We start from the raw sequence: 17,750 nt of genomic DNA, 5'->3' as shown, positions 1-17,750 counted from the left end.
ATTCCAACAGGTCTGAAAAATGACCGAGATGAACACAGAAGAATATGTATTCTCTGAAGAGAAAATTTAAATTAGTACACTAATGTAATAAAACAGTTTTATATGTCTAAAGCCTAGATAAAGTCAATGTAGTTGCTAATTCTGCAGTCCTTGACATTGCTATCTATGCAGCCAAGTTACTATGTTATGCAGGTAAAACTTCATCTGTTCTTGGCCATGATTATTTTTGTAATACTGTATTTCTATTGTAGAGAAATGTTTTTATATTGAAAACATGCAGGCCCCCACTTAGCAATTTCTTTAAAAATAATAAAAATGTACTTTTGACCATCAATTCTGTGCATTATCCTTGATAAACCAGCCTTGACAATACTGTATGAGCAAGCTGTAATGGATACCTGTGGCAGTAAAACGTTGACGCCAGTAGGTGGCGACACAGGCCATCTATCTATCTATCTATCTATCTATCTATCTATCGTCTAGTAAAGTATAGTTTGCTGTGATAAGTGTGTAAACATCCTCTGAAACGAAGACATTTTCTGTCTCTTAGTAGTATTCGCGCGTTCACGCAAGCGAGCACGCGCATATACAAATCCGTATAACAAATGAAGTGAGAGAGATGCAGGTGTGCAAACAACAGCGAGCTCGCGGTGCATCTCAGTCTGCGCTGTATTGTTTTGTCTCCGTGAAACGAATGCGCTGTCATCACTATTAAAACTTTCTGTGCGTGTGTGTGTGTGTGTGTGTGTGTGTGTGAGAGAGAGAGAGAGAGAGAGAGAGAGAGAGAGAGAGAGAGAGGGAGGGAGGGGGGCGATGAATAGAGAGCAGGAGGGAGGGAGGGAGATTACCGTCGCTTAAATTGCTTGAGCCTGTCAGTGTCTCGCGCGCTCACCTGCACTGGGACTTTATCATACGCAGGTTTCTAACAGGGGTCCTCGAGCCCTGCTCCTCGAGCCCTGCTCCTCGCGCTGCCTGAACGCCAGGTGATGTGGATTAACTGACAGTGTGCGTGAGGAAGGCGCGGCTTCTTTTGCGACGCTTTTTCGAACTTGTTCCACGTCCAGGACGGTGTGTATGGACGGACGGCTCGCCCTGTGCGCAGGAGGGGATTAGAGAGGAGATACCCGCTACACGGTAAGGTCCTTACATCGTATTACACAGCCAACGAGACTGAATAACAACCGAGACGTAGACATTAAGTGCCAAAAATAGATTTCTGTCAATAGAAATTGTATTTGTTTCCCTTCAGTGCCTCGGTGCAAGCGAGCGAAACAAATGACGGTGCTTTGGCTCGAAAAGCTCCAGACATTTGAGATTTGTTATTTTAAAAAAAGTCATAATAAAGTGAGAAAAAGCCTGAAAAATGAAAACAAACTAGATTCACACATGTGAGAACAGACATATCTCCACATTTCTCATTACAGCCTTAAACTTAACACCTGGTCCATCTTCAGATTAGACAGATGAAAGTTACATTCACGACACCGCCTGCTTAAATCCGCCTAAATCATAAAATGAAGGAGGGGTGCTCATGAAGGGGAGGAGGCAGGTCGATAAGAGGGATTTTTAAGCTTAGTAGCAGACTGAGAGGTGGATTGTGTAGACAGGAGAGGTGGCCCTAATGCTCTACATGTTTCACTTCACTCAGATTAGACAAACACACTAAAGCATCTCTGGCTCACAAACACAATATTTGCACACAAATACATTCTACAGTAAGATGTTGCTCCACATATTTTGCTGCATCATGCTTCAGCCTCCTGAAGCACACTGCTGGAACATGTCAGGTAGTGGCACGTCCTGCTGCTGTGTATGTGGCTTCACTCTATGTGCACGTTAAGTGTATGTTCCCGTATCCGTGGGTGTGTACGGTGTATACATGTATCTGTGTTTCATGAAGAGACGTGAGCACAAGGCGAGCCCTGACACTCAGTGTAGAATTGCAACAGAAGAAGAAGAATATGAGGCCAGCTGCGTTCTGAAGGCCCTCCCAGGCTTTACTAATTTATGATGTTATTTTTAGGCACGGCTACATTTTTGATGCTTCATATTTGTCAAGTTTAATACTGAGCGAAAACTCTGGGTGTGTCTGTCAAGCTTTTTGTAAGTAACTGCGTGCACTCAAACATATAGTACACACACACACACACACACACACACATATATATATACACATATGCCTGTTCAGCTCTCGTGCCTGATGTAACCAAATCTCCCTCGGCTCCCTCTTCACCATCAGAGACTCAAAGCTTTACACCCAAAGGTAAAATAAGACGCAGGGTCAAATTTTGTTGTTTCTCCAAACCGAAGACATTACATCTTGAACTTTCGACCCCAAAACTCTACTATATTGCAAGAGGTAAATGCCTAAAAAAAAAAGCTCCACAAACCATTTGAGGATGTGGAGGGTTCGGAAAATCAGAGCCAGCAAACCTAGTAAGGCCACACAAATATTTCCCTGACTTATTTCAACACAGTCCCAAACTAAAGAGGTTATAAGGAACTGTTCTAATGAGGTCTAAAAGGTTTTAGGTCAACCCTAATCTCCTTTGCCATATAGACAGAACTTTCAGCCAGTTTGGCTTCAATCTGAAACTCCTGATTAAAGGGTTTTCCGACGACAGCAGAAATAGTTCCATAAGCGCTTTTAGGGCAGTAGACCCATCAGAGGTTATCCATCAGTTCTTATCAGATGGAGACAGGCGATAAACTGATACCTGCCTGCTGATTCAGTAAACTTTCTATTACCTCATAAAAAAACTGATATGTGCTGGTGTGTTATTGGGAATTTTTGGCTACCTACAATCTTGAGAACTGAAGAACAACAGACTCCTCTTCCTCTGCTTACAGGCAGACATCAATAAAGAGAAGGGGGCAGCCCATCTTATTTATCTTATTTTTTTGTTCAAGTTTGAGAGTTTGATGTTTAGGCAGATGGACTTCTTTGGAACCTGAAGAAGAATTTTAGATTAAAAAGATTTCATCAGCAGCTTTCCTCTCCTCCTTTTCTTAAATTCTAGGACCCCTGAACCATATAATTTAGTATAGTATAAGTATAACCACAACTGTAAGAGACCCCTTATTGTTCAGGACCATGTTATAGATGTTTAAAGAAAGGAACAATTACATGTAGGTAAAACATATTTGGCTGCTGTCCAGATGTCTTTCTGTACACTTCCTTTTGTCAGCGTATCTACATCTACAGTATACAGTATTTATAAACCTTAATGTCCACTTGATACCGGAGACCATCCGCTGCCATTCCAGCCCACTGTGCCAATATCCACCGGATGTGTGAATGAAGTGTTTCACTTGCAGCTCACACACAGCTCTATGCTTGGTATATTTTTGGCTGAACCAGCTCATTCCTCTGAGAAGTAAAATGTATATGCACATGTCTATAAAACTCTATAAAAGACAACAAACTAAAAATTAAGGTAAGATGTCATTGTGTACAGTGGTTAAATTGGCTTTTATAAGGAGGGGCAGCCCTTCTTGACAGTGGTCAATATCTCTCAAAACATTTGTATTTACCTCGCACCATCGGTTTAATACATATTTTATCAATTTATAACCTACTTATTATATCTCACATCAATTCACATATTGGTAACTTATTTAGCCTACATTTCACCATCAATCTACACTGCAATTTGTAAAACATATTCACAATATACACCATCAATTCACATATTAACAATATTTATTCACATCCCATCAACTTACACTATTATTTGCATTACTTAATTACATCTCATACCATAAATCTACATCAAATCAACTGTATTCTAAACTTTTTTTTACATGTCACAACATCATACCAAATATCAGCAGTCGCCAGTCATTACAATTAATTCACAACTTTCCAAATAGGACCTTTCCTGTCTCTGTCTACATGCTATATGTTCTGCTGACCTCCGGGTCATAACCCACTTCTTAACATGCTTGGTTGGGTTCCACATGTCTAGTGGTGGACCCACTAGTTTTATAAACATCAAACAAGACAGATTGCCTAAGCCTCCATCCACAGAGCTATTTACACCTTTCATCATGTGCCCTAAAGTAGGCTACCTCTACCTGTCCATGAGAATAGTCAACAAACCTGCAGAAACTCATTTCACATTTGCAGAAATACTGCGGCAAACTCTCGTGGAAGCATGCAGGGAGAGACAGATTTTTTTTATTTCACAACTCGGGTAGTGCCACCATTCGCACATTTCAATGTTTTGTTTATTTTTTTGGTGGTCTATGCCTTTACAAATGAATCACATTGAATTTATGGATCCATTGTTGGTTTACAGTTTGAAAGTGAGCATAGCATAAGATGGTTCACCCAGGAACCGTATGATATTAAGTTATCAAATATTCAAAATAGGTGATGCTCTCCTGACTTTCCTGCCTGCCATCAACCGTTTGTTTTTAGATCTATGGACGATGCAAGGTGGTATATATTTTTCTCAATTGAATTCAAATATTATTTCTAGTGGAGTGATAATTATTTAGTGAGCAGTATCTATTTTTTCATGTTTCTAATCAAAACAGGTTGAAGTGAACAGAGCAGTCCTGTCTACAGTAATAATCAAATGAAAGCTGATCGCCCTCCTCATCTTCTCACTATTGCTAACGTAGCATTAGCGCTTCTTAACCATTAGTTAACTGAACGATTTTATAACTGACATTTTATGTTTCTGTGACTTTGTCACAAAAACATTAAGGTGAAAAAATAGACATTTAGTTTCAGTAAGTTAACAATGATCTGAACATTTTGTTGTGACAGTACTCACCTTCAGTTTCCCGCCGTTGGTGTCAGCAGCACCGTGTGTGTGTGTGTGCGTGCCTGCGTGCGTGTTTGTATGCGCGGGAAGAATGTGCGCGTATCAGTGAAAACATGGACTGGAGTTTCATTGATTCAGGTTTTATATCAGTGAAAACATGGACTGGAGTTTCACTGATTCAGGTTTTATATCAGTGAAAACATGGACTGGAGTTTAATTGATTCAGGTTTTATATCAATAAACAAGCGGAACAGATTCAATAATGAGGCTCTGACACAGCACTTTGGAAACAGAGATGAGTGAACAAACTGATGATTTTAAAAAGTCGTATAATGGTAGCTACGCTAATGATTATTATAAACACCAAAGCAGAGGGAGCTCAGCTCCTGCTGGCTGTACTGCCGAGGTGAGGAGGGCTCCGGCCCAATTTAATCTCTGATTGTGTAGTTCATTTATTAATACAAACAATGTATTCGTAACAATGTGCATTGCCATATTGATCATAAATTAGCTGTAATTTTTATGCAACACACTAAAAAGCTCAAAACAGTACTGTAAATGTTACTTTTGAAGAACAGAACAGTGGATTCTGAAGGCTTCACAGTTACATCCAGTTGACACGGGAAGCAACCGGTGTGAGCAATCTCACGTCTGTTCTTGGCTTGGTTCAAAGCTGCTGCCATTAGTCGGATAACAAAAGCATTTGTGAACTGGATAAATAGAAACCGGGTTTGAAACGTTAGATACACATGAATAAATATGATAGCACCGGTGATACCCTGTATCCTATTTTCATATTTGCCATAAACATCCTATTACCTTCTAGACGGAGTGGAGATCGAAGATAAATGTGTTTGCTGAATCAAAGCCAACCTTCTGCTCCCTGAGACTAAACACTCATTATAAACTGCAATAAAATCTGAATCAACTAATGAAAGAAAGGCAACTTATGATCTTGACCATCATTCAGTCTGGCAGTGCAAATAAATCTAAAACTAAAAGCTTTAATGTGGATTACATGTATTGTAATTCACGTATGTCACCAGAATGTGTGACTTGAGAGACACAAACACACGTGCAGACAGTGTCAGACACACTGTCTGTGTCAGCTTGTGTGTGTGAATGTGTGTGTTTGTGTCTGACTGCAACGTGAGCTGCTAATTAGATTGTCCCCTCTCTGCTGCCCTTATAGGAGTGAACACGTAATTCTTTTGGGTCAAGAGGGGAACAGACCAGAGAAAAGACTTCATTACAACATCACAGATTTGTGAATAGGAGATGAAACATTGACCAAGAGCAAAAACAGACACAGACAAGAGGCTAATATGATTTATCAATTCATGGACTCCTGCTGTGTATTTTAAGTTTGGTTTCAAATTAATTCTCATTTTTTTAAAAACAATATTCCAACAGTTTCAGTACATTTGCTAACACTTTTAAATTTAAAGTCTTCCAGGAACACAGTTGAACATGAAGCGATGCATTTAAAACAAATAAAACAGAAAAGTCCTCCGAGACTAAATGAATTAAGGGGTTTCTGTGAGATGGCTATTACCCACATGTATTATAAACGGCCCCAAAGAAAGCATAGATCTATGTATGATGTATACTAAGCAGATATGTCCCACCTTGTACAGGAACTCGAGCTTTGGGTCTCCTGACTAGTGCATCATAGCCAAACAGATGCTATAGTTTGTTTTATATCTAATTACTGGAAATCTGACTTTGTGGCTCTGCTGAGACCTTATTTTTAACAACAGTCAATAAAGCTTGTAGGTATTATATTATTCTAGACATACCAAACATGAGTTCTGAAAAAGGTTGACTTTGAAGTGGAAATTCTCAGTAGGGGAAACTTCCAGAACAGGCATCGTCCTCATTTTCCAGGTCATTCTTGACCAGGGGAGAAATCTATCCTGAAGCAGTCACAAAAATCTGATTTGGTAAAAATAACAGTGGTGTGGTCAGTTTACAGTTGACACATGAGCTCTGGGCATTTTAGATAAAACGCTATAGTTACCTCCTGTTTTTGTTGGTGTTTAGATGGTAACCTAGATTTACATGTGTCAGAAGTTTGTTTTCAGGGCTTTCTGCTAGAAAACCTCTATTTGTGTCCATGTGAAATCAAAACTCAAAGTTGGCTTATTATTTTAAGCCAAACCATGTCCTTTTCCTAAACCTAACCAAACTGTGATCTAAAACTGAAAACATTTTTAAAAGTCAAAGTGAAATAACAAGACTGAAAATAAAAAGCAAACATTAACTTTTGGTTTCACATGGGCCCTGAGCCTTGGAGCCTTAGTATTTATATTTTGTATGACCCATTCATCCATCACAGCCACCTCCCTATGTGGACTTTGGTGCTATCTATAGTACATCAGCTGACTTTGTAAAGGCTTTTAAATGGCATTTTGAAGTGGAAAGAACATGTACAAATCTCTGACCAGTGAGTTAATCAAATAAGCCAGGGTAAGAGAACAACACCTGTGTGTTTGCTGATTCTCACCCACGTTGTCTCCAACCATCCTGAAGTGGACATCTTTAGAAAATGTTTCTGTAATAGAACGTCAAGATTAATCGGAGAAAAAACAGTAATTAAAGAAAGCAGTTTAGGAAAGTTTTAAGTTTTAGGTGTGTTGTGATGGTCTCATTCTGATGTATCTACAGCACCTAAAGTTTTTTATTTTTTTATTTTTATTTAACCCCAACTGGCCTGACATTCGTGGGCACAGCCACCGGCTGATGTCTACTGCTTGTGCTGCAAATAAAGATATAGGATAAATCAATACAAATGGTTTCTGAGTGAAACTATACAAATTATTATCATGTTGAGACAAAACTAAAAACATTTGCTGGGCAAAATATCAGATTTAGATTTAGCTACTAAGCTTGTTAAAAAAATCAAATCAAAATGATACATTCCCACACTTTTAAAATAAGGGGCTCTACCTCTAAATTGTATTTAGAGCTGCATAATCTGACATAATACACATAATCCAATGTACACAATACAACAACAATGCCTCCCAGAATGTTCAAAGTCAGTTACTGACAATACGTAAAACTTTTTACATCAGCCCTGTGTGGCCTCAAACACTGGGGATTGATTCAAATAATGCACATATGTTCTGTAATGTTCTTTAGGTTTCCCTACCCTATCATAACCCCACCTTCCTGCTCCATTTTTGTATCACTCACATTTCCCTTTCTCATCCTTCCTCTCTGCTACCTCATGTTTTCTCTCTCTCTCTCTCTCTGACTATGTCTCCCTCTCTCTCTTTCTGACTCTATGTCTCCCTCTCTCTCGCTTTCCCTCATTCTCTGTCTTTCTCTGTGCGTCGGTATGCCTGTTAGTTGTTCCTGGTAGAGTGAAGCGGCTGCATTATCAAGATACATTATTGATGCACGCAGCACTCTGACTAATGCGCGCACACATACACAAACTCCAACCACTCACTCACATAATAAAAGCATACATGCACTCATAAAGTCAAACACATTGTTGCACATAGACACACACACATACGCAGTCAAAAGGAGCATGTGCCTCAGTTTGTTTTTGGATGTGAGTGGGTGCAATAGAGAAGAAGAGAACAGCAGCACACGTGCATGCTGTTTCTCCTCGCCCTGAGAAACACAGCCGATTCTACCCAACTCTGTTTTTGAGAAGAGATAAAGCAGTCGTCCTGTTTGAAATGCGCAAGGCTAAAATTAAGTACTCCACTGGCAGACACATGCTGAGCTAATGGGTTAGCGCTGCATACTTGCTTAACACACTGTAGTACTTTGGGAGTAGCTGGAGGAAGCAATCAATCTTTAAAAATAACTAAAGAGCAATGAAAATAGAGATATCCAGGACAGCGAGGGAAAGACAACCGAAAGGCAGGAGAGGTGGGAGAATTATGAAAGAGAGAAGTACTGTGGGGTGACAATTTGAGTGGCAGGGAAGGCAGAGGGGAGAGGAGGGGGGAAGCAGAAGAGTTCTCAGCATCTCTTTTCCCAGGGCTTTGTAAGGGCCTCATTAAATATGGATGGTGTTTGGAGCAGAGCAGGGGCAAGTGGGACTCCACAAACAGCACAAGCAGCCCAGGCAGGCCCACCCCGCTGCGTTGGAGCTCTGCTGTCTCTTTCTCTTCATCTGTCTCTCCGTCTTCCTCCTCTCCTCTCCTCCCTCGACTCATTCACCTTCTTCCCCCTTTTCCCTCCCTACTTCATTTCCTCTTTTTCCGACCTGTCTCTCTTCCATCTGTCAAACGCTGTGATGACAAAGTGCGTCTGTTTTAATCACTTGGCTTGTCTGTTCATGTCTTTTCCCTCTACTCATTTTCTCTCTTCTTCCTCTGCATATCCTCTTCCTCATCTGTTATTCTCCACTCATCCCTGTTCCTTTCCCTCTCTTCGCTCTCTTTTCTCTCCCTCCCTGTCATGACTGCCGAGTTGTTTGATTATCACATGTGAATGAAGAGGGAAGCTCCTCCTCCATTGTTCTTTTTCCTCTTCATAGCTGTCCACTCCTTTTTTAGATGAAAATCATGTATAGTGCATGACTGATACTCCTACATCTGTCCATTTATTCTGTGTGATAAAGACTGCCCCTCAGCATAACCCTCATTCTGTTGTTCCACTCAGGAGATGAAGACACATCACACTGGTCCTCTGCAGCAGAACGATGGACGGAGGGAAAGCAGAGAAGGACTGTAACTGGAGCCCTGATACACAGGGCGGAGAGCAGGTGTGTGTGTGTTTGTTGGTCTGTTTAAATCAGAAAACACAAATGTGAAAGAGATCTTGTTTGTATGTGTTCACAAAAAAAAAGATGATGAGGTAGAGGATTAAGAGAGACGGGCAGTGAGAGGGAAGAGAGTAGTGAACCGGAGACAGACAGTGTCTGTGTTATAGTTTTAGCCCATCTGTTACCCTAAACAGACCTGTAAGGTTGCGGTGAAGCTCATTCTAATCTGGCTCAACGGGAGTGACGCACAAACTCCCGGTCACAGCCTGCAGACAAACTCCACACGTAATCCCATTTGCCTGCTCTGCGTGTTAGTGTGTGTGCATTCAGAGCATTAAGAAAAAGTTGTGTATCATGTGGTTTACATGCTATGCTCAATAGAGGATGAAACATACTGTTTACTATGTTCACTTTTTTTCAAATTCAGGCAGAGAAGCAGAGAGTATGTCAGGGTGGGTGATTGAATAAATACACAAGACAAGACTTTGTGAAGAGCATCCCATGTAGGCTACCAAAGCACTTGGTTAGGGCAGGATCATGGTTTTGGATAAACATTCAACATTAACAACAGTTAATCTTGCGCTTCAGGTTGATGATTTCAATATCTTTGCCTAATCGTAATAAAGTGCTAAAACATAACCATAAAATGGTATTTATGTGTCAGTAATCACAGGTGGATATTACAGGAAAACAAATTAAATATGTTGACAATAAATGTTTTGCAGATACAGTCCTACCAAAAGAAAAGTTTAGTTATTAAAAGTACTCAGGAGGCTCCTTAGCTAAACGTATCACTTTATTAAATATTAAAGATAGTTTAAGTTAAATATTCTTTAATATGTTACATAATTTAACATATAGATTAGCGATCAATTCTAGTTGATATTGCTGAGAGCTGCTCGTACTCCTCTCACTCTGCTGCTTACCATAGTTTGTAAATCACAGTTGGAAAAACAACTGCAGTGACACCAATATATTACCACATTTCATATCCAGTATGTGCAGATATGTATACTAATGCCTATATGTTTGGCATCGGCTGACCAATGTATCGGTTGGAGTCTATTTGCCATAAAGACCATTATATGAGTAGCATTATTTTTTACTGTGAAATTTAGCTTTAGCATTAGCTGTAGTTGATTAAACAATACAGAGAGATACTTCCTTAATTTTCAGATAATGGACTGAGTGTTCCTGCTCCTTCCACCAGCACATACTGTGATTATTACTAGCTTATTGCAAGCATTATTTATATTAAACATCTTGCAAAACATAACTTAACTGCAAGAACAAGGCTAGAATATACTACAGTAAATATGTGTGGATTATACTACATTGTTCTGTTTGTGTGTAAGTTTTCTAGTGCGATTCAATAGTTTTTTCCTGAATTCATCTGATTAGTTTATTCAATAGGAATAGCAGGCACTTTGTGTTGGTGTAAAATGAAGACATACAGAGAAGTATGGAGAGCGGGTGGAGGGAGGAGAGATGACAAAGTGAATGAATGTACAAGAGAGAGAGAATTTATGTGTGGGAAGTGGGGGATAATCTATAAGTGCTGCAGCCCCATCAGTCAGCTTGTGTCAGTGTATGTATTTCTCTGCAGCAGTTGTTACCCTGCCCATCCCCAGCCTCAGCATTAAAGGAAAAATCTATCCTAAAAACACCTCGCTGCTCTGAGATGACATTAAGGTTTCCTGCAGCGAGTTATCGCAGAGGCATGCCACCTCGCCTGAAATAAAAGACCCCCATCCTCTATGGAAGACATCACATTTTATGAAACATAACATTTTATAGACCAAAGCAGAGGCATTCATTCCCACAACAAACAGCACATACAGGAAGTCAGAATCTGATTTAGCTCAGCTGGTGACAAAGACGTTCACTTTATGGAGTAAGTTTTTATACATTGGGAAAAGTGGAGGCAAACAGCTCAGTTGGTCACTGCACAAGCAGAGAAGCCAAGCAGGTCTGCCAGTCAAAGTTAGTTTGATAATCCCTGACTGGACACAGTGATCCAATCCTGTCTGAATCAGACTGACGTTTACACTGCACTGATATTTCTTTCAAGAGATCTGTGTTAATTGCCCAAATGATTCTGATCAGAGTTATTCTAAAGAAGAGCACAAAGACAAAGCTAGACCTCTCATGTCAGGATGCAAGAACGGCTCCTCTAACCATTTTAAAGACATTTTGATATATTTTTGTGCAGCTACAATGGAATCAGACAGCAGAAGAAAATCATCTACAGCAGACGTCAGGCTTTTATAATTACAGTCTTGAGGTTTAACAGAATTCTTTTCACCTGTTGGCCTTATGGACTATTTGGCAATATGGACACATTACTTTTCATTGTAGCTAAATTTAGTTAATATAAGCTTAATCATCACTACCGTAAAACAATGACAATGAATCCTTCAAAGCATTTAATTCTGTCAAAAAAGGTGAATTCAACCTCAGGGTGTCTTGATCTTGCCCTGGCAGCACTATCAAACTGTGTGGGTGTGGACACACTTACACACAGAGGAGTGCCATGAGAGCTGAACATGCCAGGTCTGTAGAGGTTATCTAGGTCACTCAAACCTAAAATAGATTTTATAGGATCCATACAGATTTCAGCCTTTTATTACAAAATAAGTGATGGATTATGTTAAAAATCAAAGATGATGTACAATAATAATATGATATATTGAAAAGATATGATGTGCATTTCCTGTGGGTGGAGTTCTTCTTTAAGCTCATTTTTTTTGCTGTTGTGTTGGAGAAATCTGATTCCTCCCACAGTTAAACAATAATCTAATAGAAAGAGAGGGAGGGAGACACACAAGTGAGGGATTTCATGGTGAATAGCAGTATGGCAGCAAAACATTCATGTGAATTAAAAGAGACAACAGACATGAATCTGGGAGACTGACTCATTCTCAAGTCACACTGTATGTCACAATTTATTAAATAAATAAAAATACATATAAAACTGACATAAATACATGTTGATTGAACTTTTAGAGTGATTCAGTAGACTAGAAGTTATTTCTTCCACCTGTTCCCACAGTGCAGTTGGCAGATTGGTACTGTGTTGTAACTCTGCCAGTAAACATCCAGGTCACTGCATAGTGCAAGTACCTGGCAGAACAAGCTGTAGCTTTAGAAACGTTATTGAAATGTTAGGAAAATGATGCAATGTTTGTCAAGACATACCTGTGCCCATTTAACCGCTTAGGAAAAACCAGTGTGGAAATAAAATCACTGAGCTGGTTGACATATGTAGCCACCAGTAGACACGAACTATGGTATTAAACCACAAGTACTTTTCTCTACATATGCTTAACAACTATGGCACACGAGCCTAGCTGAATAAAGAATATGACAGTTTTGTTGAGCCACAAAGTGCAACACACATCGGCTGCTTTCACACTTGAACTGTTTTGTGTTGAACACTGAAGCGTTTTCCGGTTTTGCCTGGTTCTTTTAGATTCAGAGAACCGCTTGAAAAGAACAGTCTTAATACAGTCCCTAGACCAGCCACAAGATTGTGTAATATATTTTTAAATATTTCATGTTTAACTTCTAAATGTCTTGATTGTGGGACCTGTGAAGGAAGTGATTTTGTGACCACCAGAGAAGATCAATAGATGCATAACATTCTGTAAAATGCAGCACGACTTGTCACACTGTAAGAACTAAACAAACTAAAACTGAAGGGTGACAGCGTATCATTTTGTTCTTTGCTCTGGTGAGTGAACTGAACTAAAGGTGTGAAAGGGACTGGATTGAGCCTAAAAACCTTCCAGTCACAAACCTTTCCAAACCCAAGAGGTGATAATGCTTGAAATACCTTCTTTCCATTACGGCAAATCAAAAATAATTGTAATAGTCAGCCATAGATGCACCAAGAATATTCATGAAAAGTATAAAGTTGAGAAATGTGATGTGTCTTGTGATTAATGTGAGAGAGAGACGTAGAGGATAATATTCCCAGCAGCCTCTAATGTTACACCTTTAAAAAAAATCTGCCGACATTTCCTGTCTTGATCTCTTATCTTGAACGCTGTGGTTGCAAAACAAGAATTGCTGTGCGGTCTCAACACTATTTTACCAGAGTGGATACTGGGCTTGTACTTCATCAGTGTAATCAATCAAAGCCACTTAGGAAGGAAACCATGTTTATGGGATTAGAGGGGATTAGGTGTTTATGAAGGCTTTGTCCCACTGTTTGACATTTGAAATTCACAAACGTTAACATATGGCTTTGACTTTAATACATCCCTTGATTTTTTCTTTTTTCTTTTTAAAGAATGAAGTAACTCTCCTGGAAATCCTCAGAGCTTCAGGGTCTTTCTTTATATTTGTGTATGTATCATTTTCATTCATGAGATCACCATGTTGGTGAGTTACTTGGATTATTCTGACCCTAACAAACCTCAGTACACTTGTGCATTGTGTCTGTGTAACCTGAGATGGGAGAGACAGAGCGACAGGAAACGGGAGGAGTAGAACTATGGAAGAGATGGAAGAGAGGGGCAGATAGGATGAAAAAAAGAAAGAGAGAAGCAGTAGAGGTATGGAAGACGTATCCTATCTTTATTCAAGAGCGTAGATTTTCAGTTTGAGAGCATGATTTCTCTTTCTCCTGCTCAGATTTATTCTCCCCATGCTCATATTTTGTGCTCACAATCAGATTTCTGCTGCTTTCTTTTTAAAATGTGTGCTTGAACTCAAAAATCACATGCTTGTGCTCACATTTCTTCTTCTTGGATCTCATCTAATGTGCTCGCACTCAGCACGTCCTCTCAGGTTGAGGTGTCTGGTCAGACTGAACGATGTCCCTCCCTGTGCTTAAATTAGTGTGTTTCACCAGCCAAAAGGGAGACTAGAGTGTGGACCAATCTTGGTTGCGTTTCTTCACCGTTTTTGAGCACTCTGTAGGGACAGGTATATGGTCTGTTTATAAAACTGCTTCTCTCTAAAAATACACCAATTTACCATATTAGCCAGCTATTTGAATCGTCACCTATTTAGGATGCCACCTTATTTATGTATAATTAATCTTAAATAATCCTAAAAAGAGTTATCGTCGTTTAGATTTTTTCTAATTTTATACTAGCAGGACATATTTTATATACTATACATACTTTTAGCAGCATAACAGTGTTATGACAGTCGAACGATTAAGTACACTGCTATCTATTGTATTTTGAACCATGGAACGCCGGTTCACATCCCGGCCGCTGCACTCTTGCTGCATGCCATATAGAGGGGTAATCACAGACAGATGAATGGATAATGTGCTTATGACTCAAGATCCCCCAGGAGATATTGCTGTCTAGTTGTGTCACTCAACACTTTAATCACTAAGCCGCCTTCCTCGTTCACCTTCTATCAACTATCCTTTCATTCAGTTTTCTTCTTCTGTCTCATCATACTGTACCTGGTGATGCACTGGACACCTCACTTTTCAGTTCTTTCTTTAGATATCTCTCTTCTTTTCTCCCATCCCTCCCTCCTTTCCCCACCCTCTTGTTTTCTCTAATGGATGGCACTAATGCCCATTATCAGCAACGTCCGTCTGGGGGAGATCCCTTCCTGCATCTACTCAGTGAGGGACACAACAGGCCTGCTGAGATCATTCATTCATTCATTCATTCATTCATTCCATCTATCTATGAATTCATTCTGTTATCTGCCCATCATCCATCCATCCATTCACACACCATCGATATATTGATCATTTAATTTCTGTGAATCATTCATTCATTCACAGTTGATCTTCTTTCCCATCTGTTAGTCAGAGTAAGATGATTCCACATGAACGCTCTGGAGTACATAAGTATCTATTTCCCAGTCAGTAGATTCAGACTTTGATGATGTGAAAGGGATATTGGGTAACGGTTAATGACCAAGTCTTTGTCAGACTGTCTTAGTCATTAGACTGGGAGGAAGGGTGTGTGTGTGTGTGTGTGTGTGTGTGTGTGTGTGTGTGTGTGTGTGTGTGTGAGACAGACTTTGGGAGCAAATACTTGTATTCCTCGCTGATATTTGGGAGTTTTGGACAATCCTGTGCTAGCTTACTTAAACAGAACCATGAAACAGTAACCATGAAAAAGGAAAAAAAAATACATCTACACGTATATTTGTTTCTTTTTTGTGTCATTTGTATTTTAGTTATGGAAATCTAATGATACTTTCCGCTTCTTTTCTGTGGTTGTGTGGGTCCAAAAGTCCTCATGACGTAAATTGCATAGACTGCATGCAGCGCAGAATTATGACCACTTAATGTAATATGAATACAATTCCCACAAAAGAAGCTACTGTAACATCTGTTGTTTTCAGCTTCTTTTCAGTTTTTTTGTTACCATGCAGTACATATATTTCATCTTTTGGTTTGGGACTATTGGTCATACAGTACGAAACAAGCAAATTGGATGTGTCATGGCTCTGGAAAAAAAATTATTTTCGATTTTATTACTTTTTATTTAATTAATGAAGAAAATCGCTGGCACATTAATAAGTAAAATAATTGTTAGTTACAACCATGTGTTGTCCATTTTTCAGCATATGGCCCTTCACAGATTACATTACTGTAATGTGTGTAGCCTTTTATGTGTGTGTTTGTGTGTAAACTGATATGGCATTAGCTAAAATATCCACAAAGAGCCATTAGCTCACAAGTACAGGTCCATGTAGACTGACAAAACCCCACAGACACCAGAGGCGACCCAGGTCCATTACATCCAGCTCACCAACCACCACGGCCTGTCAGCAATCATTTATGATGACCACCTGCCTCACAGCAAACACAACAGGGACCCATTTAAAGGAGACTCCATCTTTATTGATAATTAGGGATTAATGATATTGATGTTTATTGAGGATTGAGCTCAACATGCAAGCAATTGGCTCATAACTCGGGCTAAGAGCCTATTAGACTGCATGAAGTCACAAGTTACATCATTGTTGGCCTTAGCTCATGTCTAATACCCAGGCGTCCCACTGCCAAGCCCAGTGTGTGTGTATGTGTGTGTGCAATGTATCTCTAAAGCATTGCATTTTAAAAATAATTTTCCCTCCTGCAATTAACTTAATAATTAAACATCTTGTGATCTGAAGTTGGATTTTACAGTCTTATCAAAATGCTGTTCTTTCTTTTTATAATAATAATAATAATACATTTTGAATAAAAAATAATACTTGAGCTTGCTTTTCTCTATTTAGAAAATCTGGTTTTAATCAGTGTTTTAAAGGTCCAGTGTGTCAGATTTAGGAGGATAACTTGGCTGAATAAGACAGAAACAGAATATAATATTCATGACTATGTTTTCACTAGTGTATAATCTCCTGAAAATATAAATCGTGTTTTCATTACCTTAGAATATGCTTTTTATATCTATGGATGGAGCAGGTCCTCTTTTACAGAGTGTTTCTACAGTAGCGCAGAATGGACACACCAAACAAGGTCTCTAGATCTAGCATTTTGTGGGTTTGGCAGTCCCCATAGCTTCTCCTAAGGGGAGGGTGAATCGAGGAGCATTCAGTTGGTTGTCCCCACTGCTAGATGCAACTAAATCCTACATACTGGACCTTTAACACATGAGCTCCTTGGCTCCTGTTTGATTTGCTCATATTTCCTGTTTAGATTCATTAGTGAAATGTTACACTTTATTGCACTAAAGCTTTGTCAATGATCTAGAGTCATTTAACTTACAACTGTATGAATCATTCCATTGACTTTTACTCCTGGTAGGTAAATGGAGGTGCAGGACAGGAGCCGCTCCCCGTCCCGTAGGACCAGCCGAGTGGAACAGGTGGTGGGACGATGGCTGAGACGGTCCCGAGACTTGGGCAGCAGGTCCCACTCTCTGAGCAGGTAATATGAAGTTGTTTATGACAGAAGCAATTGAACTGCCAGAGCAGAAATGCAATCTGAAAGATAAGATGTCACTCTGAATGAAATGTTTTTGTTTTTATGTTTATGTCCGCCTGCTCCTCTCCAGAGAACGGGCTGCAGCGGATGGGAAGACAGAGTCCAGTGGCTCCGATCAGAGGAATTACCCATTTCGCTTCAATGTTCAGATCCAACGAGACCCGAGGCTCAACTCTCATGGCCTCACTTTGTCCTCCCAGACACCCATACTGGTGCAGGAGGTCACCCCAGGTACGACAAGATTTATGAACATGGAAGAGGGGAAAAACAAAACTAGTGCTGATGAATATGAATTACTTATGGGCATCTAAGCCTCTCCTTC

The 17,750-nt window shown here is 39.7% G+C and overlaps 1 protein-coding gene across 1 annotated transcript in view; it reads left to right on the top strand.

Moving 5' to 3' along the window:
- The first annotated feature begins 848 nt into the window (after positions 1–848).
- The window catches only part of frmpd1a (FERM and PDZ domain containing 1a), a 36,836-nt gene continuing 19,934 nt past the window's right edge, over positions 849–17,750 (top strand). Inside the window, exons 1-4 of the mRNA XM_019273802.2 lie at positions 849–1,134; positions 9,405–9,507; positions 17,249–17,371; positions 17,499–17,659. Of these exons, the coding sequence (XP_019129347.1) occupies positions 17,253–17,371; positions 17,499–17,659 (280 nt within the window). The 5' untranslated portion in view covers positions 849–1,134; positions 9,405–9,507; positions 17,249–17,252. The remainder of the gene's footprint in view (positions 1,135–9,404; positions 9,508–17,248; positions 17,372–17,498; positions 17,660–17,750) is intronic.

The sequence above is a fragment of the Larimichthys crocea genome, chromosome X, assembly GCF_000972845.2.
Source record: "Larimichthys crocea isolate SSNF chromosome X, L_crocea_2.0, whole genome shotgun sequence".
Classification (NCBI taxonomy): domain Eukaryota; kingdom Metazoa; phylum Chordata; class Actinopteri; family Sciaenidae; genus Larimichthys; species Larimichthys crocea.
The sequence above is the reverse complement of the archived record's forward strand: the minus strand, read 5'-3'. Positions and strand labels throughout refer to the sequence as shown.